The following is a 25,425-nucleotide window of genomic DNA, read 5'->3' on the forward strand; positions in this document are numbered from 1 at the left end:
AAAAATATTCGCTGCAGTGTTCTACGACGTGGATCGTAGCCTCTGTCTCAGCTCTGGCACACAAGGCGGAGCTGTTAATTTGAAGGCCTTCAGAAAAGAACAGTCAAGAAAGCAATAAAACTGAAGAGTTACAAGCACTGTGCACCTCTTTTAAAAAGATGCTAGATGTCATTGGGACAAAAGAAAAAGCTATGTATAAATTAAAACTCAATGAAGGCTAAAATGTGCAGCCTAAAATACACTCCCATCATTACTGTGGAACCGCATGGACCCAACGGCGTTTTCTTTTCTTTAGTCCGAACAACTAGAACAGAGCGTTAAATAGGCAGCCCTAGCTGAAATAGTAATAAGGACTATAACGTCACTATTTTCTTACGGAGCACCACATTCTTCCTAAGACGCACGTACATACCTTGTCGTTGTACTCGGGCCTCGTGGACAAGAGGATAAGGCTAGCAGTGAATCCCTGCGAGTAGGCCAGCAGAGGTAGCTTGTCCACACCGGTGGCGTTGAGGGCGAGGTCGATGAACGCAGCAAGATCGAAGCGGCCGATCTCGTCAAAACTGCTCCAAGAGATCAAGACAAGTGGAACGACCGATGAAGGCGTTATTAGGGCATTTAAACTATTGGCTCATGAGAAAGGGCACACATTATCATATGTGAGTGAAAGCGTCTTCGGCCGTCTCACTCTCCGGGGCAGTACCCGCGTCTTCGCAAATGGCGTCAGGATGAGACGTTTATAATGAATCGATATGCTCACAAAGACTGGCGAAACACCAAGCCATTTCTGTCTAACGTGACTGAACCCGAAACTCAACATTACATGCCGATGCTGTATAAGCCAATCACCTGCGGTCTCAGCGTGATATAGTAGAAATAAAATTTTTTAAAGCGAAAGCTTCACTACGGGACCTCGTGATTCAATCTCCGTGTGCCTCGTTTCCACCTTCAAATGACCTTGAGCTTCGAACGCAAAGGAAAAGCGCAAAACTGGCGCCCTGGGACGGTGGACACCTTACTCGCGGTTTACGCTACGAAACCAATAGAGCTGGAGCTTGGAAAGCAAAGGAAAGGTGCACACCTGCCCCTCTCGGAACTGTGGACAGCTCAGTACGTGGCGGTAGTAACAGATTTGCGCTGCATGCGTTGGCATTGACAACGTTGTGCCATAAACACGGCACTGAAGCCATGGACCGTCGGTGACTATTGTGTTCATTGGCGTTGGCGTTGACAGCGTTTTACACTCCGATGATTTTAAGGAAATAAAGTGCGCATAACTAGCTCCCTTGGTCACTGGACGCCTGAATCGCGATTACAGTTACTTGAGGCGATGAGTGAGAGAGATGTGAGCTGCGTGCGTTAACGCTGACAACGTTGTGGCCGACACACGGTACTACTGCAATAGGCCGCTGTTGCGACCCGGGTAGCATGGCCGGAGAGCGGTGATGGGACGAGAAGGATGGCAGACTGGGTTTAGAGGAAGGTAACGAAAACTTTATACACTTATTTACATTATTTACAAAGGGTGACGAGAATGACTGTCAGTGGAAGGGAACTTCTTCGTCGACCGGAGTCGACTGGAGCTAGGACGCTTTTCTTGGCCACACTCGCAGCCGAGTTAAATAGGGTTCGGATTCCCCAGATTCCTGGCTGTGGAATAAAGTTCGAAGAGCACTGTCCAATCGGATGGACCGAAGTGGACGCTGGTGTTGCCACCCACGGCAGGGGCGGTGCGGGCTGTTCCACTCTCTCGCAGCTGGGTCGATGGAAGGGGTAGATGCTGACTAATCCCACACGGCTGCAAAGGAATCTCCCGCAGTCTACCTGAAGGTGAATGAACTTGCTTCCCCGCCGGATGTCCAGCACACGAGTCGAGGACACAGCCGTCTTCAATTAACCGCCAGCGTGACTGGCGTCTCCACGTCGCCTCCGTTTCCGCTGTGGTTGCCGCTGACAATGCCTCCTGCGCCTCTCCTGCCTTAGCCGCTGCTGCCGCGGTCACCTCCGCTCAAGGAAGTCCGCTGCCCTAATCCACTTAGGCTCGGAGGGGGGCATCACCAGCACCCCACTGCACCACCGCCGTTGCGAGGTTGTCGGCCTCGTCGATTGTTCACGGTTGCTGCTTGATCGGGCCCACGTGGCCAGAAGTACGGTCATGACACCGCAGAGTTCATTTGGTGAGCAAACTCTCGCGATCAGCCATCCGCTACCACCAGCCATGTTGGTAGAGTGGATGTGCTGCCTAGCCAGCGTCCGGAATGCACTCAACGTTAGAGACGCCAAGCCGCTTATAGTTGCACGATACGCTATAGCTTTCGCTCTCTAACCATGTTCACCAGTAGCTGAGCCGCAGGTAATTTTAATCTCAACACCATAATAATTTTTTACACCACTGCTGCTCTCCGCAGTGCCAATCTGCTGCAGTGATTTTACTTTTAATGCAACAAGTGCTTGAGAGAGTTTCACAATAGAAACTGTTTCACTGATAAAAGTGCAGCGAACGTGTGTTTGGGACCGAAACTACACTGCGTCTTTCAGTCAATAGTTTTATCAATGTGGCTTCAAGCAATTTAGGGCATTTTACTCTTTAGTGGCATACTTTCTGCTGGTAATAAGGCCTGCAAGGAAAATAAATCTTCTTATCCTGTGGGGCAAACTTGTGATATAGATGCGGATTTTATAAGAGCGTGTTGTCGGGCTAGTTGGTTCTGCATAGTATATAAGTGAAATGCGCAACGACTTAGACAGGACACAGAAAGGAACACATACAACAGTGCTTGTGAACTGCGCTCGTGAACTGTTGTATGTGTTCCTTTCTGTGTCCTGTCTAAGTTGTTGCGCATTTCACTTATATACTATGCGGATTTTATGTCCGTGACAATCCTACGCGCCATTAAGAGTAGTGGTTTCCAGGAGTGAATGGTACTGTATTTCCCCAAAAACCAGTAATGCAAAAGAAATAGTGGGAGATTTTTTGTAATGTGAGGTACACTGGCCACAGTCTCGCCGTTCCGCGTGCTCTCTTGCTCGACCATACTGCGCATGTGCAAGGGGCAAGCGACGTCATTACGTACAGCTGGCGTTCAAGCCGCGCGCGCTCGCCGCTGCGGGCTACTGCTCATACGCGAGAAGATTGCACCGCGTGTATAAATGTATGCATGTCTGTGTGGCTGGGAAAAACGCCAGCTGCAATAACACAATGAACGCCGATAACTTCAGCGCCGCGTTTCTGGCACAGCATTGTCAATGCCTGCAGCCCACATCTCTCATCACCTCACGTGCCTATAAGCACAACTGAGACGTACACTGACCCAGAGAGCTACTATTCGAACTTGCTTGCCTTAAAATTTTCGGGGTGTAAAACGTTCTGAACGCCAACGCCAATGAACACAACGACCGCCGATGGCCTATGGCGTCACCAACGCGGAGTACAAGACGAGAAACCATATGACATAAATAATCGCTTCACTACTGATACTGCACATTGTCTCGTCTTTAATTTAACTATAGTTACACGTACCCGAGTTTCAAGGGTTAACAGGGGAGAAAAAAGCTAATACAAGCTTAACCGAGATAAACCAATACCTCACGCTACGTATATCCTGGCCCAGCCGATCTGCCTGCTAACTTTTTTCCACTGCTGCTATCTTGAGCGCCGATCAAGCGGAAAGTATTAACAGCTGTTATTTCAGCACACAATAAAGAGTACCACTGTGGCTGTTCCACTTGTTAGTTCGTTCTAGACATATGATGACACTTGCTCACATAAGTTCTTTAAGCTCAGCTGTTAAGCTGTTGTCACCTGTGCTCGCGTTCCTCTCATTAACTATGATTTGCACGGCGTCTTTCGATGGTATCCTGTAAGAATTGTGGCTAGGTTATAGCGGTCATAGGATTATAACTCGCTAGCTAATGGTGACGTCTGATGGCACGTGATCTGCTACTGTCCTTACACTACCGTACGTTGCGCGGACAACACGCCATAAGCTTGCCCCTCTAAGGAGGCGAGAAATTAATTCGTGCTAGCGGGCAAGGTTATTTAATGTCACGAGGTATTGCTGGAGAGAGGAGCTGAGGGTTGGTGCTCCGGCAGTCCTTATTGTTGTTATGCTCGTGCTCGTTACGCATATGTCATAAAACGGATCTATGTGCGCAATGATTACCACAGCTTTCTAAGACAGATTCATTGCATGAAGTTGTTTATAAATGTGAAACACAAAACTCCTTCGCTGTCCTACTGCTGTTTTATCCCGCGTGCTAAAGGCCGAAAAGTAGAACAAGGATAAATAATCACAACCAGTTGGTCCATAAAATACCACAGGAATATGAAAATTAATATATTACTGGAAATTAGTGTCGACAGACGTGACAATTCTTACACACTGCCGCGCACGAAAGGAGCTGAACTTATCAAGAAGTTGGATTGTATTCTAATTCAGCAAAATTAATATTGATCCATAGTTACCGTGAAGGAGATGCTATACTTCTGGTTAAGCTTATCAGCATAATACACTGCATTAATTACTCGATCGTTAGGAGGATGTAGGCCTACGCAGTTATTTTAACAAGAACAGAGTGCTGCCCACATTGTCAGTAAAATTATCTCGACAGCGAATCGCGCCGTATTAGCGAGCATGAGCGTTGTACGTAAGACCTCTTGCCTCCATTGCCAGTAGCGGTTGTCTTCCTGCTTCAACTCGAGGTGGCTGGCACGGAAATCAATATCCCTCGTGTTCATCGCCCACACGTCGTAGCCAGCGTCGGCCAGAAGGAAGCCTGTGACAAGAGCACCGGAACACTGAAGCGTGTTTCAATTACTTGGTAATTTTACACTTGTTTGGACACAAATTAGAAAAGAACTGCATGTTTCTCATCCAAAAGGAACAAGTGGCAATGATCGCTGGCTTGCAGCGTTAAGTGGTGTAGGCAATATAAATTGGCGGCCTAGTTGCTCCAGTACATACTTGAGCTTGTTGGCCAATCGGTTCCGCGTGCCCAATTTACTCGAGTAATTCCTTAAAACAGCGCAAAAGACAAGGACATAGAAATAAAAGACACACACAGCGCGGAGTAATTTCCTCTCATTATAAACACACCCGGAATTTGCCTATTAAAAAGAGGATTTTTCTATTCTCGTAATAGACGCACCCCATTCTTTTGGCGCTTTCTCATCTGCTGATTATTGTGAAGGATCGTTCTTTTTCGAAAGCCGAAAGAACTGTGGAATACTATAAAGAAGAACATACCGAATACAAAAGCTATTATATCGTTTGGCGGGAAGACCAGCAAATACGAATATTTCAGGTTGAATCTGAGAACGAATAGAAACAAAGCCTGGATGAAGAGGTTTCTTCTATCTTCGGACTGAATGCACTGAGCTGGCACGAGTGAAATCTAGTCCGCTCTTTAGACAACGTAACTGGTCGGTGGGTGAGTTCACGGGCCTCTAACAGATAAGGTTCCCCATCTGCTCAAGCGCAAAGAAACCATGCTGAATATTGTGTGTATTTTAGTCTCAAGGTTAATAGGGCTGGATGAAATATTTATTCCCCCAAGGCTATTCTTGGTCTCGTTCTTGCCGCTTCAAGTTTCCCCTTACGCACTAACGCCCCCTCCCCCCTGAACTTTAAAGGATTTGTTTGGGGAAAAATGAGTGTATTATGTGAGATAATACGGTACTTGAAATATCTTAGCTCCGATTATCATCGTCGAATGATTTTGTGTAATATTGCTGTTGGTATTAGCTTTGTAACGGTGTTTTATCATGACTGGAGTAGGCAGCTAACATAACAGTAACACGGGCAAAACGCCTAACCTCACGGGTTGTGAGCCCCAACTATACCCGTTAAAATGGGAGGCCAGCGGCTGCTATGGTAGCAGTCTTGCCCCTGTATTCTTTTCGTAGCACACTATAGGTTCTGCGGTCATCCCTGAGTGCCTTATCTGCCGGAAAACTGCGCGCCTCGTGTCACAACCATAATAATTTGAAAAGTGCTTATGAAAGCCAACTGCAGTAGCGCTTCCTTTTTTGTCAAACTGAGTACAAATTGTGCTTTCGAAGCAGGTTTACGTTCAATGATTATCGTAGAACACGTATCCATTTGAAATGAATAAAAATAAAGTAATAGCAGACCATCGAACAACTCTATTGTGGGGTCTCGTAGAACATGTATCCTTCGGAAATGAATAAAAATGAACTTATAACAGACCACCGACCAACTCTGTGGCGGGGCCTTGCTCAAGGTGTGCCCTTTTTACACGAATGGTTGTATGAATGAGATTTAATAACCAAAGAAGTTGTTTAGAACAATTTAATCATAAAGAGTTTTTTGGAGCCGCCGCGGTGGCTCAGCGGTTATGGTGCTCGGCTGCTGACCCGAAAGACGCGGGTTCGATCCCGGCCGCGGCGGTTGAATTTCTTTGGAGGAGAAATTCTAGAGGCCCGTGTACTGTGCGATGTCAGTGCACGTTAAAGAACCCCAGGTGGTCGAAATTTCCGGAGCCCTCCACTACGGCGTCTCTCATAGCCTTAGTCGCTTTGGGACGTTAAACCCCCATAAACCAAACCAAACCAAAGAGTTTTTGTAGTGAAATGGTAAAATGGAGTACTGAATAAACACTGCTGTGTGTCTCCCCATATTGAGTTGTTTTTCTGTGCTGCTATAAACTTGACTATTAGCAGAGTTTACATCATTTCTTTTTGACGCGTTATTCAATACCAGGAGAAATTATTTCAGATTTTCGCTTCACGAAAGACCGCACTGTAAAATCCATCGGAGCCACGTGAGAACTGATGACCTCACTTCTCACGTGGCTCCAAGTGGCTGCGATAGACTTTTGGGGACATGACATCCATATCTTTTTCACGTGGTTCCAATATCTTTTCTGTGTATCTTAGAGGCGATTCCTAGATGGTATGCTTTACGTCATATGGAGTCCGTACGAATTTCATCATCATCATCATCAGCCTGACTACACCCACTGCAGGGCAAAGGCCTCCCCCATGTCTCTCCAATTAACCCTGTCCTTTGTCAGTTGCCGCCACTGTATGCCCGCAAACTTCTGAATCTCATCCGCCCACCTAACTTTCTGCCATACCCTGCTACGTTTGCTTTCTCTTGGAATCCACTCCGTTACCTTTAAGGACCAGCGGTTATCTTGCCTTCGCATTGCATGCCCTGCCCAAGCCCATTTCTTCCTCTTGATTTCAACTAAGGTGTCATTAACCCGCGTTTGTTCTCTCACCCACTCCGCCCTCTTTCGATCTCTTAACGTTACACCTATCATTTCCCTTTCCATAGCTCGCTGCGTTGTTCTTAAGCTGAACCCTCTTTGTTACCCTCCAAATGTATCGTCTGTATAACTCAATTCGACAGTACAGTATTTTCTTCGCGCTTTCCATCTGCGCTTTTTATATATGAACTCTATGGAAAGCCTGCAATGTTATGGGAATCTTCAAATTAAACATTACATAAAGGAGATTTTGAAAGGCGGCAGCTTCCAGCTTTTTCGTAGCACGCTGTTGGTTCTGCGGTCATCCCTGAGTGCCTTATTAGCTCGTGCCTTTCCATCCGGTAACGTGCGCGCATCGTGTCACATTCATAATAATTTAAAAAGTGCTTATAAAAGCAGACTGCAGAAACGCGCCTTTTTTTTCAAACTGAAGATGAATTGTTCTTCTATAGTAGTTTTAGGTTGGATGATGATCGTAGAACACCTATTCATTTGAAATTAATAAAAATGAGCTTATAACACACCAGCGACCAACTCTGACGCGGGTAATTCCTAAAGCTGTGCCTTTTATGCACGCACGGTTGTATGAAGGGCATTTAATAACTAGAGAAGGTGTTTGGTCCTATAACTATTCCGTCATAAAGAGTTTTTGTAGTGAAATGGAAAAAAAGGAGTACTGAAGAAAAACTTCTGCGTGTGTGTGCCCCTCTTGGGCTGTTTCTGTATGCGGTTGCAGGCTAGACTATTAGTGGAGCTCACGGCATTTCTTCTGAGTCGTTACCCAATAACGGGAGGAATTCTTTAAGATTTTCACTTCACGAAGGACAGCACTGTAAAATCCACCGCAACTACGTGAGCACTCATGGCCCCACTTAAAGGCATTAGTGGCTCAGATAGGTTTTTGGGAATACAGTATCCATATCTTTTCCAAGTGGTTCCAATATGCTTTCTGTGTATCTTAGAGGCGATTTCTAGATGCTATGCTTGACGCCATATGGAGTCCGTATGAATATAGACTTTTCCAAATGTATCGTCTGTATAGCTCACATCGACAGTGCAGTATTTCCCCTGTGCTTCCGATGTGAGCTGTACGGACGGCTTGCAAAATAATGCGAATCTTCAAGTGAAACATTTCTTAGGGGAAGTTCTGAATAGCGGCAGCTTCCAGGAACGCGCTGTCGCTAAAATTTAGGGCCGCCTAGTGATCACTGCATCTGGGCGAATCGGTGAACGCGGGAGTTTCTTGTTACGACATGCGACTACAATGCCAATACTAAGCCCCTTCTCTCTGGGGAAGATAACTTTCGCTCAGAAAGCGACCCTCTGGCCGATAGGCGGGTTTACAAACTGCGGCTGCCTCAGCATGAAGCCTGCTTTTGCCCAAGTAGTGTACACTGCAAATAACCTTTCACCGAAAAATGGCTTGAAATGCCTCTTATACAATTTAGCATTGTTATTTCTACTTTGAAGAAGTAAATATAAAAAATGAGCGGTGATATTCTGCAAGAGCAATGTACAAATGCGCTAGAAATTAGTTGACCACGCTAATGACTCATTGGCTATTTTTCATACCACTGCAAAAACCTTTTGTTGGGCATTGCAAACAACTTGTTTTATTCACTAAACTTCTGCTAAGCCACTGTCAACACTTTCTTGATCACACCGCATCATTCTTGTTCTTTTCTTGCCTTTAGTCGCAACAGTTGCATGTTTAAGATGCTCTTTAAGACATTCCAAAGCATCGTCCATTGTTCCTGGTTCATGATTCGCGTGCGGCCGATAGGAATGGGCGACGCGCGTAGGTTTCGTCGGCGAGCGCTCGGCAGCTTTTCATGACATCAGCGGAGGCAAAGTTTTTATACGCCCTCCGCCAGTGGGTTGCTCATGCCACTTATGATGACGTCATAGAAAGTTCCGCCGGCACTGCTGCTGGCTTGCCGCGCAGGCTATGTTCACCTCGGCCAATCAATAACACAGCACTCGTCGTGGCTACGAGGGTCCGTTCTCGCTTACCACGCGGAATTCGGAAGTTCAAACACGTCTCGTACAACTTTTTTCCGGGATTTTTGCTCTGCGTGACACAGAACGACCGCACTCAGATGGCTGAAATCGCTCACCGCAGCGAGTAATCCTTGTTCAAGAGAAATCAAAAGTAATAAAGCTCATAAGTGCGAAATCGCGATATCGCTGCCATCGCGATAGTGCGATATCGCTGCCATCCCCTGCCCTGGAACATTCATGACTGCATTGAACACCTGTACTTCTTAAAAACCCACCCCTTATGTAACACCCCGCAAGGGGTCTTTAAGGAAAATAAAGTGATGTGATGTGATGTGAATAACGGGCGGATGGATGCAGCTTCCGCCGCTGTCAAAAGCATGCACTGTTCTATAATGGTTAAGGGGCCCACGGTAAGGACGAAATTATTATGCCAGTTGTAAGTGGGCCTGTATCGTAAAGCTGGCGGGTCTGTTTTCGCAGGTGTACATCCAGTCGTGTTGTGTAACTCGTCCAGGGGACACGAACGCTAAGAGCGCAAGTGGGACACGTTTGTAGTGCGGCGTGCGGCTGCTTGCAGCATATTGTCCACGTCACGTCCTACTGAAAAAACAGCTGTTTAAAGCAGTAACCTCATACAGTTTTTGTTATACAAATATCATTCAGTTTAAATGATAGTGGTTGACAAATGGAGGACGAAATTATAATTTCGGAAAACTGAGCGGCATTTGTATGACATTTGTATGACACTCGTATCACATTAGTATGTATGCAAAATCGTATGAGGTTATAACACCATACTGCTTTTTCCGCTGGGATGAGACGCGAAATTTCAGCCTGATACGCAGCTGTAATGCAATCGCGCGCTCCGGAGTTTGCGTTCGTGCGCTCGGAGTGCAGATGGCGTCATTGCTCTGAGGTGTATGTGCGCGTGTGTTCATACGAACAGGCGTCTACTCGCGGCATTAAGTAATTTTGCCATCCGCTGCAGCGCACGCGACCGCTTCGAGTCTAGCGGCGTGCCACCACATCGCTTTTGCTCCCCGAGAAATTCCCTCCTAGATATGCCCAGAGCGGCAGCAACAGTTTTACACCTAATAAACCAAACATGTCACACTGATTGCGTTTTATTACTAATATATGTAATGAATGGCCCTGCGAGTGCAGCGTTTAGGAGAAATAAAGCAAGGGAACCACTTCAAGAGGACAACTCAACTCACTTTCAATGTACAATTGTTTTTATCGAGTTCGCAACAGCTTATGCTCATTTAGAAACTAGACAATTACGCACGTCGACGAGAGCAGACCCGCATTCTGCAGCACGTCCTCCAGCTGTGTTGGCACAAGAAGCTACCGCAACGTGCGCGCCTGCCACGCCCTCACATCGACGAGCGGTGAGTGGGGCTGCGAAACGAGGAGGCGCCATTCCGGTTACTATAACCCCCAAACATTCGGAATGAGGGGGGCAGTTGCGTTGGATTAAGTTTCAACTGTGGTATGGATGGGACACATTTTTGCGCACATTGTGCCTTCCCGTTTGCTGCGTGTTGGCAGCGAAATTAATTTGCGTCTGTATTTCTTCCGCTAGAATTACTAGGACGAATAATTGTACAAAATTTAAACAAACAGCATGAAACATAACAAAAATATAGTAAATGTAGCAAAGACCCTACATATAATTCACTTCACGAGGATGAGTTTCCCTTTATGGCGAAAGGTGATACGATAGCGAGCATTATTTAAAAGCAGGAAACAGGCCCCGTGTGGTCTGATAAACGATCCGCTCCTCGTGAAGCTGAAACTTTGGTTTTAATCAAGAAAATTGCACCAAACAGTCAAGAGAACTGCTTGTGAGAACAAAGATATGGGCGAAAGACCACAACTTTAAGTTCCTACGGCAGCAAAGTCCGAAAATTTACGCCCCGCGTACAGAGGAGGATAGTGCTTGGCGTATTAAATCACTGAATGAACAAGATAACGTGCATTATACTAGAGACCATACAGTACATAACTTGCTAGTTCTGATTTCTTAAGTTATCTACTATGGCTGATCGTAGTTACACAGCGCCGAATGAAGCTGGGGCAGTGAGGCTTATTGGTACTGATTTTCAATTGTATTTCAAGGTATTTAATGCAAATGTGCAGTCTCTTACAAGTATGAGCACTTCATTAGCGGCACTTCTTAGCGAATTGATTAGCCGATTTGACAGGGTGCGCCATCAGGCGTACTGCGAGGAGCTGGGGTAGGTCTCGCAGGGCCCCAAACGGCGGAGCCTGTCAAAGCTGCTGCTGCTCTGCTCGCTCAGACAGAAATTTTCTGCGACGACTTAAGTTTTTTGCCGATTCCGGTTAATTCAGGCAAGCTACAATGTTTAAATTCTAATGGAAAAACGCCGACTACATAAGCTCCCCTGCGGTCTGTGCTTGAACCGAAATAGACCACTGGTTTGCACAGGATAATTTTTTGGAACCTGGACAGATAAATACGGAACGGCCTGTTAATATATACATATAGCTAAACTTAAAAAAAATGAAACCAAAGTTTTTTAAAACACCCTTCTTTCCTTCGAGCATATTTTATGTTCTGATCGGTCATTAGTTTGGCTTTATACCTGGGCGTGGTGCGAGTTCATTCCATGAGAAACTCTCGGATTAACTGCTCTCATGACATGATTAAATCTTTTCACATAAGCCCTCCTCCTAGATCTACAAAGCATTTCACACCATATTCATCGCCACCACCAGCCTGACTATGCCCACTACAAGACAGAGGCCACTCCATCAATGCAAACTCCGTTATCTCATCTACCCGCATAACTTTCTGCCGACCCCTGGTACGCTTGCCTTGCCTAGAAATTGAGTCTGTTACCCTCGAGGACCATGGTTACCTTTCTTTCACATTACGTGCCTTGCACAAAGCCCACTTCTCCCTCTTGATGTGGACTAGGATGTCAATAACCGGTGTTTTATTCCTCACGTTGCCCTCTTGCTGTCTCTTAACTTTACACCTATAATTTTTCTTTCAATACTTTGCTGTGCTTTCCTTAGCTTAAGTTTAACTCTTTTTGTTAGCCTCCACGCTTAGGCCCCATAGATCAGTACCCGCAACATACGGCTGTTATATAGGCTAATGCGCCTGGCAAATGCCCACCATCCCTTTCATACCCTTTTATAAGGGCAGCTGTTGGGCGAGTTGGTGACGATCATCTATAGTTACAGCGATGTGTTCAGCCGTCTTCTCTTGTTTTGTCTTCCGCGCTGTACATATGACATATTCTCCTAGTCATTTCACTAATGTGATTCAGATCTGCTGTCACTCCCTGCCCTAAATAAAAGTACTTTCTTACCATTTACAACACCTACAGCACAGAACAAGAGAGGACGACAGAACAATGCGCTGCTTTTTTATATCACATTCAAATGACCCTTTGCACCAGAAATGAAGTTTGATAAAGCAAAGCATTGGGCCAGTTGGGGACAATCTTTCATAGTTACACAGGGCTGTGTTCTGTCGTCCTCTTTTGTTTTGTCTTCCGAGCTGGAAATATATCATATAATGCTAGTTATTTCACTGTTGTGATCCGGTTATGCGGTCATTCCCTGTCCTAAGTAAACGTATTCTTGACCCCGTACAGCACCTCACTACGAAGTGTAAACTGCTGTTTTCTTCCGGGACTGTTGCACATTGCTTAGGTTTCTGCGTGTTAATTTTTAGACCAACTGTTCTGCTCTGGCGGCCTAATTCACTGATGATTATTTACAGTTAACCTCCTGAGTGACTCAGCAAGGCAACCTCCTCTGCGAATCACATACTACTAAGGTATTGCCCATTAACTCTTATCCCCAACTGTCGCAATCCAGGCCTCTGAACACCTTCTGTAAACAGGCGGTGAATAGCATTGGCGAGATAGTGCCTTCCTGCCCGACACCCTTGTTTATTGGAATTTTATTGCAGATTTTACGGAGGACTATGGTAGCTGTGCCGTCTTTAGAGATATCTTCCAGTATTTTCACATAAGACTTATTGATGACTTTATGTAGGCTATAGCAGCTGTGAAGTTTTTATAGATATCTTTCAGTAATTTCACATGCTTTCTGCACCCGGCTTCCGCATGGTCTGCATGACTATTGAGGTTTCCACTGAGTCAGAAGCTTTCCCGTAATCACTGGAGGCTCTGTATTGGGGCTGCTTATATTCTACGCATTTCTCCATCCCCTGATTGATGGTGTGAATACGGCGTAATGTGAGTACCATTCACGAAACCATCTCTGATTGTTTGGTTGATTGAAGTCTAGGATATCCTGCCTCTATAAGCAATTACCTTAATCAATAATTTGTAGGCAGAAGACAGTAAGCTGATGGGTGTAATTCTTTAAGTCCTTGATATCTCATTTCTTATGGACTGCGTTGATGTTAGCATTCTTACAAGCTTCTACTGTTACCTGATCCTCAGCAGCGGTTTTTTCCCTTTTCAATGCTCCTAAAGGTTTTATACTTCCTCTTTTGTTACTGGCGGGTTGTCCCAATGCTGTGCTCTACTGCCTCTCTCCCTAATGTCCTTTTTACATTCACTACTGTATAGATTTGTCTAGAGTTATTCAAATACATCAAATCTTTTATCCATATTCCTATTGACATTGCCCTCTTTGCCTCAAAACTAATATATCTTGTTTGTGTCAAGGCGTAGTTTCCTGTTCACCGCTTTTAGGCTACATCCTTTTTTAGAGCATGCACGATTGTTTCGTACTAAATTTCCATATGTCGGCTACCTTGCACTTATGATTACCTTTGATAGCTCTGCCTGTTATGTTCTGCCCGTAGGGTTAGATGGCTTCATGCCTTCGCCTTTCCTAATAAGACTTTTGCAGCACCGTTATTCGAACCCCGGCCCTCTTGCACGCGTGGTTGATGCGATACCATTGCGTCATAGCTCCTGACCATCAACTACCTGGTATTGTATGCATACTGTTTTTTTTTAGTTTCTGCAGGTCTTATCACAAAGTTCTCGAGAAATGAACATCGAATGGTCGCTTCGATGATAAGGGAGTTTTCAGTTGTAAATTGTCGCTGAAAGCAGGTGCACCTCGAGAGTTAATTTTATTGTTTTCACTAATGACTTGCCTATGGCAATTTCTGAACGTTCGGGGTTCCACTATGCCGACGGCACTGTATTACTAGCTTGTCATCGCATTATTCTCAAAAGGCCACTGGTATGCTGGTAAAGGACACGTACGTACAATGCAGTGCTTCAATTCACTGATATGAAACTGCTGCCAGTGTCTGGTAACATAACTTCATATTTGAGCTGTCCACTTAAAACTATTGTAGTTAACGTGCCTCTCTATTTACAGGAGTTCGACTGCCTTTCCTACACATGCAAACCCTCTGAATATGCGGAATTATTTAAATATCCAGATGTTTCTCTTGGTAGCAGCTTATGTTGGCAACACCGCTTACTTTATGCTTGCTCAGAACTTACGTCAGTAGCACAGGTGTTGTTCACCATCAAATATGTTGTGCGAATGCTTGTAATGAATTTGATTGTGCACTTGTTGGCTTAGAGTGTGTTATGATACCGTATTACTGTCTGTTCTGTATTACTGTATTACTGTCTGTCTGTTCTGTTCGGACGATTGGAAATTATGGGTAGACAGAATTATAAACATAATAATACAGTAACAAAAAAGCCCCATTGGAAAAAAAAACATGGTGCCCGGCAGTGCGTGCTATAGAAATTGCTGCTTGGTCTCCAGACTAGGGCGCACTCAAACCAAGTGCCGTCATGAAAGCGCGAAACGCGAGCGGGGGGGTTGCGAGATGCGTGAGAAGTCTGGCGGTGAAACCCTCTCGTGCCACTCCTGTGCACGAGTGAGAGAGGAAGGGATGAATGACGCGGCTGAGCTGCTAAGTGACGTAAAGAAAATAAGAGGGCAAAGCAGCAGTACGAGAAAATGAACAATAATGAGAAGAACGCAAAGACACATAGTAAGCTAAGCAAAAAGCGTTAATGCAATCGTGCTCTCAACTCGTAATGTAATTACCTGTTTCCAAATAGTCGTCCTAAAAATCTTGACTAGAATTCTCCCGCGAGCTACGACATCCGGATTTCAAATCTCTGGTGACTGGAACTGTTGTTAAATATTTTTGGAATTTCGCACTTAAACACGGGACTATATATATCCACGCGGGAAGTTAGAAAACTCCTTCGTTATGGTGCTCATCTTTCTGCCACAGTATGAAGCGGCTATACGCTCTGCTTATGTTCCGAATTTTTTGTTTTCAACAGGTTGCGAGAACAGATTTTTCCAAGACCCTTAACCCACCAGGGCAGAGTGTATTTTCAAAAGTACAGTTAATTTTTTATTGCATCGAAACTAATGATGTAATTTTTTTCCTTTCGAGTAGGTCATATTTTCGTCACCAGGGGATCGACCGACGCCCTTTAACTAGCAAAGCGTGTTTTCCCTCCTAAGTATGTCATCTTTCTTGGCGAAACTTCAGGGTGTTTTTTTCCCACCAACTGTAACGGTAGTCGCTGGCTTATAATTTTATCGCGAAAGCGTTTATGTGGATATTATGCTAGTTTCAAGTATAGAGCAGCAAGCAAGATGAATGTAAAGAATAAATGCTTGGAACATCCTGCATCTTTGGAGTTTTTTGCGTTATGATGAAATATATACTGCTTAATTTCTATAGTACGCTGGACTTTCCTATGTGCACAACGGCGGCTATCTATTCGAGGTCATATACCTTATAAGTCCTTCCAATTTTTCGCATAAAAACACTTTGTCTACTCAGCGAGGCCACAAAGACTGCTGTAATTGTAGCTAGCTATCCTGAATGCCATGATGACGTGATTTTAATTGGTTGCAAGAAAGTTTTATTATAAGAACTGGATGTTCGGCAGTGCCGATGGCTGCTGTTATGCATTTCACACCCACTGCTTAATGTCCTTGAGTCCGGAAAGGAAACTTTTGGAAACGCATGCTGTCCTGTCGTTGCCTGAGGTTATTCAATGCTTAGTGATTATTTCGCCTTTTTTTAGCAATTTTTTTACAAGTTAAGAACTTCTTGCAACGCTCCGCCGCGAGGAATTTCGAGCTACAGGAACCGTTCGACAAAACTGGTTTGTGATGTGTCTACTCGGCCCAAAGAAAGCAATGAAACAAAAGCAGCATTCATTCAAGTCTAAGGACAACAGTGTAGTCAATATACCATGCAACTATAACAGCATTAAGCCTACATGTTTTCTAAAGCGGTGGTTGCATACAGCATATGAAAAACGGCACATTTTTAAGCCGAAACTCCTTTTCATTCAAAACATTGGTATGGCAGGTGTCGACCTTTCGGGTCAAGCCATCAACTGCTCGACATCGGCATCAGGGACATAGGAGGGTTGGATGGCTGTTGAGATGAAAGCTCAACTTTCTAATTGTGAACACCTGAACAATCTACCAAACTGCTACAGCCCCGCCACGGTGGCTCAGTGGTTACGGCCCTCGGCTGCTGGCCCGAAAGACACGAGTTCGATCCCGGCCGCGGCTGTTGAATTTCAATGGAGCCTAAATTCGGGAGGCCCGTGTTCTGTGCGATGTCACTGCACCTTAAAGAACCCCAGGTGGTCGAAATTTCCGGTGCCCTTCACTACGGCGTCCCTCATAGCCTGAGTCGCTTTGGGACGTTAAACCCCAATAAACCAAACCACAAACTGCGGGAGACCAGCCTGCGGACTATCTTTCCTTTCGTAAGAACTTTACTCGTCGTTACCTAGGCCTTGATGTGCAGCAACCAGCGGTTCGCAGACACTCTAGCTCAATCGTGCTGATGCTTCTTTGAAAAAGAAAAAGGTTCCCGCGCAAATTTGAATGATGTGGGGCCAGTATAGCGAGAAAAGATTCATGAGTGCCAGCAAGAAGTGTAATACTACCCTGCATAAAAATAACGGACATATTAACAAAATTCACGACACCAAGTAGGAGCGGAGCGAAGTAGCCACATGGCCTGTGGGAGGGACCCAGCGCACTATAAAAAGTGCACCGTGTAACGTCGGAACAAGTGAAGCAATCGTGCCGAAGTTTCAGTGATCTGTTTTTCTTTATAAAGGACCATAATGTGCTAAAAATTAAGAAAATCCTTTAATTAGATTTTTCTGGGTCCCTAATGGGTTAAAGTCAACGTAAAACACCGTTTGAAGAATGAATAGCGGAAATACAGTTAACGTTGAGAAATTTTGTTTGTCGGCACTATATTTAGTGTTTTTAAGTTTCTGTTTTTCTCTCTGAGCTTACCAATTTTTACCGCGGTGTTCATTTCTTAAATTTTTTTCTCTTCGGCATATTCCCACGAATGACGGGGTTTTTTAGTCGACACATGTGTTAGAAGTGTAAGGCCGAGCTATACAAGCCAACTAATGACTTTGACTAGCCTGTTCGTGTCGTAGTGCTCTTGGTGACAAGGCGGCAGAAACTTACTATATAAAAACAAAATTAAGCTACATTCTGTACATTTATCTAGTTTCTAGACGTTTATGATGGAGAAGTGCAGTACTGCAAATATATTAATTTGTGGACAAAAGGTTGTGAGTGATGCACGCCGCCTATTAGAAGTGTCATGACCATGCCACCTCTAATAGGCGGCATGCGAAATATCAGCTCTCTAGTCTTGAGGGCTTGCGTGAGAAAAGTGGGACATATGCACCCCGTTGCCTTGTGAATGCATGTGAAAAACTGGGTCATATTGTAACGTGGCGGCCAGCCGAAGAATGAGGCGTGATGAACCATGAACAAGAGATGATTTAATGGCCGCTGGCCTAGCGCGAGCGCTCCGTCCCGAGCCACTGCCAGCGTCGTCTTCTTCGTAACATTACCCGGGGCCACCGAGCGATCGTCCCGATCGTAAACAAAAGAAGACGTCGATGAAGGGATGGGCGAAACGGCTATGCACCCTGGCCAATCCCCCGCCGTGGGTATGTGCCATTCAGCCCGAGGACATCATCATCATCAACGGTGGTGATGAGCTTCCAGGCGAGAAAGTGGCAAGGTGGTAAAGTGCTGGCCGCCACGGTAAATCATCTCTTGTTCATGGTTCATCACGCCTCATTCTTCGGCTGGCCGCCACGTTACAATATGTGTCCCACTTACCAATGAAACACAATCGTTTCAGAGAAAAGTGTTTTTGTAATACTCTCACAAATAGAGTTCCTTCCTGCGCGCAGTCTAAGACTGAAATTCTTTACCATTTGAGATTTTTAGTCGGACGCTTTTGTAGAAACGTTTCAACGTCATTTTAACCATTTGTAGACTGAAACAGATATCTGTTTTGAATGCTTTATTGATTTTTCTCGTTTTGTCCTTTTTATATCTGTATTATGTTCAGTGCCTCTCCCGCTTGGGCCAAATGTGGCTTGCAGTGTCACTGAATAAAAAAATGATGCTAGTGTAGCCCTATAAATGAGAAAAAATGCAAAACCTACTTTTTATGACAAATCAGTCAAGAAGTGTTAATGCTACAACCACTGGCTGCCGGCATTCGAGCAACAGACATGGGCACGCCTGAAGCAGGCTCCTTTCAGTTCTGAAAACGCAGGTGGCAAGCTACACAAAGATGCACTCCACAGACTTTGCATGTGAATCGTGAATTAATGAGCGCCATGCATGCTAGTGAACCATTAGGTTTTTTTTTTTTCATGGGCTTCGAGAATACTTCATATTTGCATGGGATACACTTCCGGTATATTTCACCAAATTCTCACCTGGGGCCTGGGACGGGAGGTTTACGAACCATGTCCCAGACTCGGCAAGTATTCCTGGCACCAGAAGAATGGGCCTCCCACGTGTGGCACCTTGTGTCGTTGTGTTTCCGTTGTCCTGGGTGTTCGTGCCCACCCTGTCCACTTCTAGGATGTAGCCGTCGTCCGTATTGACCGTGAGTGTCTCGCAGGAGTAGCCGAAGTCACGTACCAACTCACACTGCGAGAGTGAAAGCGGGCATGCGACTTGAAACGCACCGCTCTTTCGAATTTCGCGTACTGTGCACAACAGGTTATATAACCAGTAACTGTTAAAATTAGAGTTCGATATATAGAAATGGCTTTTGAGGCAGAGTAATAACAGAAGTGCAGGAAGCGAGAAAAAAAAAGGTGTATCATGTTAGCTCTTAAGTAAGTAGGAAAATTGGAATAATTAACCTGACAACTACTGTAGTTCAAATCCTGGCTCCGGCAAGAGATTTGCAGCTGCGGGTCAGCAAGAGCCATGTGAGGCTTGAAAATTTCGCTACTGTGGCACAATATAAACTGTTTATCTTGTGCGTCATCCGAAATCCACGCTGCTTTGAGTGCACACAGGGACGCCTATACTATACGTATCTTGGGACGCACGTGCAACTTGACCTTTCATATCGCCACAGGAGTGGTGCGGTGCAGTTTAATAAGTGTGTATGCTCCAATGCATGCACATGTATTGTGCCTTGAGAATGTCTGCATCAAACAGAGGAGAGGCATATAGAAAAATATCACAGCAAAGTAACACACGCGCGTGTTTTGCTACCAGGAGCTTCGACTGTTGCGTAATAGCACGCAGGGTTGCACCATGGATCTCCTTTCGGACTAGCATCCAATGTGTATGAAGGTCTATGAAGGTCACAGGGTAGATATGCCTCCTGACCGCGGGTCGTGCATTGCGTTGCACTGATGTTGAAAATAAGTGATTCCCATCAGTTCTGGTCTGTGGGCCGTCCCAAGTGGTCGTCACTTTATTGAGCTTAGCGGCGAACGCTCCATTGATGTCATAATAGTCTGCTCCTGTGTCCACAGTTAACGCGCGACCGTTGAGAACCACTTCGGTTTCCAGTCCGGTCTCGGTTACCTCGGGTGCTGTAATCGTGGCTTGGATGGATGGAATCTTGGTGCGCTGCTGCAATCGTGCTTTCACTGGGCAACAACGTCGGTCTAGTTGGGTGACGTAATTACCGTGCTTTTCTTTGACTGCGACATTGGCGTAGTGGGTACGGTGCATCCATGCGACTTGGTAGCGGAGGGTCTTCGGCGTTTCGCTCGTGAGCAACTTCACCTCCAGAGGTTGCTGTCTTTAATGTACCATGGGGCGCCTGGGAGACCGTCTTTGAGCGGTCGTTGCGTAGCTGGCACGTTGCGATGGAAATAACACACAAGACGGCGAAGGGGATGTCGACTAGCGGCTGTGCGTGTAGTCGGCGTCGCGCAATTATTCGTCTATACACCGGGGCGTCTGGCCAGGTTGTTGCGGTGCGACCGTGGAAAAAAACGTATCCTTTTCTTCTGTAGCCGCAGTGCCGTATAATGTGGCCGGGCTTATAGCAGTGGAAGCATAGGGGTCGCTGCTAATTGGGGGAGCTCCGGAGGTCTCCTTAGCGGACCCTGCGGAAAACTAACCGGGCAGGCTGGCGACTGTGGTCATTGGGGTGGCGCATATTTTCCATACGCAGGCAGGTGAGAGGCCTTTGAGCGTAGGTGATGTTCAAAATCCAGAGGGTTTAGAACGCTGAGGTTCCTGATGCCACACATGGATAACACTTTGGCAGTAACGACATTTACTGTTCCAGGAAAGTTCACTTTTAAGCTACCGCTATAATGATGAAGTGCTATTAACGGAGCTACATATCCTGTACTAGCGCAGCGGTTAGAAATTCCTGATACACCTCCTCCCCCCCATTCATCTGCAGTTCCGGGTCTGGCCTACCTGTGGCCACTGTCTTTCACAAGGCTTTGAAACAACTTCGGCCCACGTGTACCCTTGCCTTTCCTAGGAAACCTTGGATTGCTTTACCAATCGGTTATAAATGTGCCCCGTTCATATCCATTTAATCCACTTGGTCTGAGCTAGGTATAGTTAACTCACCTTTGTTTTCTTATCCACTCTCCTCTTTTCGTGTTTCTTAACGTTAGAGCTAAAAGTTTGGCTTGCATAAGTCGTCGCGCTGTCCTGAGTTTACTTTCGGGCGTACGTTTCAAGGTGTCAGGTCTCTGCCACGTATGTGAGAACTGGATATATAAAAGTTTTTCGTGGTGTGTTCGTAGTAGGTCTGGTTTAATAGTGTTAAACGTTCTAAAGCGACAAAGGCCGTGAAAGGAGCCGTAGTGAAGGGCTGCTGATAATTTCAACGACATCTCCTTCTTCAAAGTGTTCGTAGATCGCGCTGCACACTGGACGAAAGAAATTCTTTTCCACGGAATGGTGATCGCCGCGCCCGGGATCTAACACGCGTTTTTCGGTCAGCAGCCGAACGCATTAACCACCGAACAACCGCGGTGGTTGCCTAAAGAACGAGAGCCATCGAGATCCAAGAACTATTTTTCGTTTTGAATGAAGGCTGTAAACAATATCAGCAAATTTTACGGCCCAGGGCAATTGACCTTAATTTTCAAGAAAGCCTGCATTGCTCTGGAGAAAAAACAGCGCACCTTAAGAGGTAGACAATGTCACTTTTGCAATTGCGGGAAAAATGAAGATTGGAGCCATATGTAACAAATCATAGGCTTTTGTCTAGCATCAACCTTTCTTCAGTACCAATAAGATAAAGTTTCTGCCTGAGTCTGCAGAAAAAAAAAATTGGAGGTTACACTCAGCTCTGCCCTAAATATATTGCGTTATAGTATGACTACCCACACAAGCCGAATTGCTAATTTTCGACTTCACATTAATAGATCCTTTGGGTGTTCTCATAGCACTCCTGGCGCAGTGGTGCAAAAGTTAAGCGACGTGCTGCTCCCCAGCGCTGGCAGCTAAAGCGACCGGTGCGGCTTGTTCTGTTCCCGAGCTTCTGTTCCCGAGCAACTTTCCGCAGCCAGTCATTTTTTTAACTGCGACCTGCCATGGTGGCAATTTGCTCAAATCAGTTCGGAGTGCTGTGATGACGCCAGAAGGTCACTTCACATAGGTCACTGACCCCGTTCCTTCTACGGCTGTTTTTCCCTCAAAACATCGAGGACGGCGCCTGATTTTCTGGACAGTGGGAGCCTAAACGTCATCGCTTTATTGTGTTGATGTTTTGAAGAATGCATATTTTTTACAGCAGAAATTCATATCTTGTATTAAAAGTAACCATATCTCTTCATCATTTGGGGTCTTGAGTATCTGTTCTCGCTTCGGCGAGCGCGGCTTCGGCCGCTTATCTGTTTTTTGAGCAGCGTCCGCTCCGGCGGACGCAGTTGTTGCTGCGACGCGCGTCTTTCCTTTCCTCTCTCTCCTTCCTCTGATCTTTTAACTCTCCTCTATCTGCACGTGTCAGCGGTGGTGGCTTGGCTCGAGCCAGTAGCAGGCCCGTGCAATTTCCTTTTCATCCTTCTCTCAATCACAACAATAACAACAATCATCATTTGGGGACAAAGTAAGAACCTGTGCTAGCTTTAATGCAGCTAGAACGATGATGCAGGAGCACTGATTTGAAATATGAGTCACTCCGCTGTGTGAAGCCCCCAATGACGAGTTTGCAAACAACAGAGAACTCTGTTTCTGGGCCAGTGCTATTCTTTGGCCTTAAAGCGATGTCAGATTCGGTCCAGATTTTAAGCAAATTTTGGTAAGAAAGAGCGTTAACCAGCCTCATGACAGATGAGTTGTCAGCACTCAAGCAAAAAATTGCTGTGGTTTAGCTCAGGTTAAACCTGATTGGTTGCGAAAGCTTAGCTTGCTTAGCTGCATCTGATTCTCCTCGTTTTCTCGAACGTTCTTCCATGGCGAGACTCCTCGAAGAGGGCGGCACGACCGCCTCCGCCTGGCTGTGGTGGAGAGAGCAAGCTTACTGACGCGTGCCGGCGTTCTGGAAGATGTTAAGCTTCGCCTGTATGAGCGGAACGCGACAGCGTCTTGCAGCGCTGCCAGGGAGTCCATAAAACGCCATCGCCCGTTCGGCTGTAGGCCCTGCTCGTCGGTAAAATGGTTTTTCAGGACAGGAAATGTATCTCCCTCGCATATCTCGGTGGACACCTGAACCTCGCCGTAACGGGAAGGGAGGAAGACGGGAGTGAACGAAGACACCGTTTTCACTAGACGCGCCTTTGTTCATTCCAAGCCATCATGCTACCATGGCGGAGCTTTTGAATCCCGCTCCGCCATGCTAGCTCGATGGCTTGGAATTTTCACCGTCTTCATCTGGTCGTCTGAATGGGAGCGCTGCAGCCGGACCGGCCTATTCAGACAGGTACCGGACGGAGGGCTGGGACTGGGCCATTTGTTTTTGCGGCAGCTGGTAAATCGTTTTTTGTTTCTTCGGGACACAAGAGACCCGTTTTTGCGCACCGTATCCCTAGTTGGGCTGCGGCGCATGCTGCCGGAGTATGTAGTGTCTGCTACTGAGGTTTACTTTAGGATCAGCGGCTTTTACAGGGAAATTGTAGCGAGTGTTAGATTCCTTTCTGGCCGGTTTTCAGATGGTTTTCTGTCGACGGTGAAACGGAAGAAACTGTACCGTGCTTTGTGCGATATAGTTTTCCCAGTGCCCTTGTACAGGGCCTTGTACAGTGAAGGCCGTGGCAAAGATATTTTAAAGAGGGTTAAAAAAATGCAGTTGCCACCAGGAACAAAAACCTTCTTTTTTAAGTTGCTGACTGGCACCTTACCGGTTAAAAAATTTTTAGAAGGACAGGAATTTTTTTTACCCTGGGGACCTCATTGTTTAATTTGCTGAAAGCCGGAAACAATATACCACGTGTTTTTACATTGTTGGTAAGGGGTTTATTTTTAGGATGTATTGCAGTGAGCCCTAAAGAAAGAATTACCACTTGACACGTGTGGCATTCGGTACTTATCTGTAGAAAATGAGGATGGGGTATCACTTGACTTCATAATGCTGACAGCCCTCCACTGTATATGGCGCTCCAGAATGTCAGGCTACCACTGTGACGAAGACGCAAGACCTGCCCGAACTTACTTCCGGGAAAGCATGGACTGCTTTCTGGTCATCCAGAGAGCCGCTGCGGAGCCTCCGGGGTGGCTCTCGAGACTAGAGCCGTTGTGCAATTTGCGTGAATTTTAATCTGACGAAGCCAGATTCATGCTGGCTGACCACGACAGTGCCGTGTGTATGTATATAGCGCTTAGTGTGCTTCGTTGATTGTTTTGTTGAATGTTATGTGTGAAAGCCACGCAATAAAGAAAAAAAAGCTAGCAAGGCGGAGTGGTTAGCGTGCTCGTCTCGCACACCGGAGGCCCTGGTTCGATTCCCCATCTCCACCAATTTCTTACTCGGCCTTATTTATTGGGTATTTTATTTTATTTATCAGGCACCTCACCATTCCACCAATGTCATGGTCTGCGGTCACCTGGTGGTGGTGGTGAAAACTTTTATTTTGGGAAAAAGAGTTTGTGAGCCACAAGTGGCCCCGCTACATGGTCGGCGTCCCTAGTCCGGGACACCGCACGACGAGGCCCCGTCTCTCGCCCGTTTCACCAGAGCCCTTTGGGACTCAAGCGAGGAGCAGTTGAGGAGGGCAGTCTCCCATGCCTCTCAGGAAGGGGTAGGGGAAGGGGGGAGGTGGGGATTTTGAGTACATGCCCACACCATGTTTTAAGATATCACAGGTCTCCCCACTGTGTGGGCATCGCCCATCCGTGTTAGGATCGTAATGTTTTATTATTGCAGGACAGAGTAGAGTACCTGTCTGCAGGCGCCTTAAAGTTCGCTCCTCCGTCTTACTCAGCCCTTTTGCAGGGGCCGGGAAAAGGGGGTGGTTGTCGCTATAATGTGTTAATATTTCCCTGAATCGCAGCAGCGGCTGGTTAGTCTCCGAGCCAGAAGAGCTGGGATGAGGAGCCCGGTGAGTACGCGCTCGGGCAGCCGCGTCAGCGGCCTCATTACCTCGTAAGCCCTGGTGGCCAGGAGCCCAAATGATTCGTTTGGTTGTTGGATCAGTGGCAGTCCGTCGTAGAATACAAGCAGCTAAGGGGGAGATCTCCCCTGCCAAGTAATGTTCACATGCTTTTCGGGAGTCCGTGATGATTATTCTCGAATTGGCGTGGGCGGCAGCAAGCGCTATCGCTACTTCCTCGGCCCGCATTGAATTCGGGGCTCGAAAGGAGAGTCCATCAACGTGCATTTCCTGGTGAACGACAGCGGCCGAGTAAAATCCCGTGGGCGATGGCCCTGCTACGTCAACATAATATACACCGGGTCGGGAGCCGTGTTGTCTCTCAAGAACCCGAGCCCGCGCTTGTCGT

At 46.2% G+C, this 25,425-nt stretch overlaps 1 protein-coding gene across 1 annotated transcript in view; it reads right to left on the bottom strand.

Annotated features, from left to right (window-relative positions):
* The window catches only part of LOC149328416 (lipase lipl-1-like), a 42,657-nt gene extending 21,990 nt beyond the window's left edge, over positions 1 to 20,667 (bottom strand). Inside the window, exons 1-4 of the mRNA XM_089558993.1 lie at positions 20,643 to 20,667; positions 18,984 to 19,259; positions 4,662 to 4,776; positions 413 to 563 (exon numbers count right to left, since the gene is read on the bottom strand). Coding sequence (XP_089415119.1) covers positions 413 to 563; positions 4,662 to 4,776; positions 18,984 to 19,259; positions 20,643 to 20,667 — 567 coding nt within the window. The remainder of the gene's footprint in view (positions 1 to 412; positions 564 to 4,661; positions 4,777 to 18,983; positions 19,260 to 20,642) is intronic.
* Positions 20,668 to 25,425: the final 4,758 nt, after the last annotated feature.

The sequence above is a fragment of the Amblyomma mixtum genome, chromosome 9 (genome assembly GCF_055824585.1).
Source record: "Amblyomma mixtum isolate Tamu chromosome 9, ASM5582458v1, whole genome shotgun sequence".
Classification (NCBI taxonomy): domain Eukaryota; kingdom Metazoa; phylum Arthropoda; class Arachnida; order Ixodida; family Ixodidae; genus Amblyomma; species Amblyomma mixtum.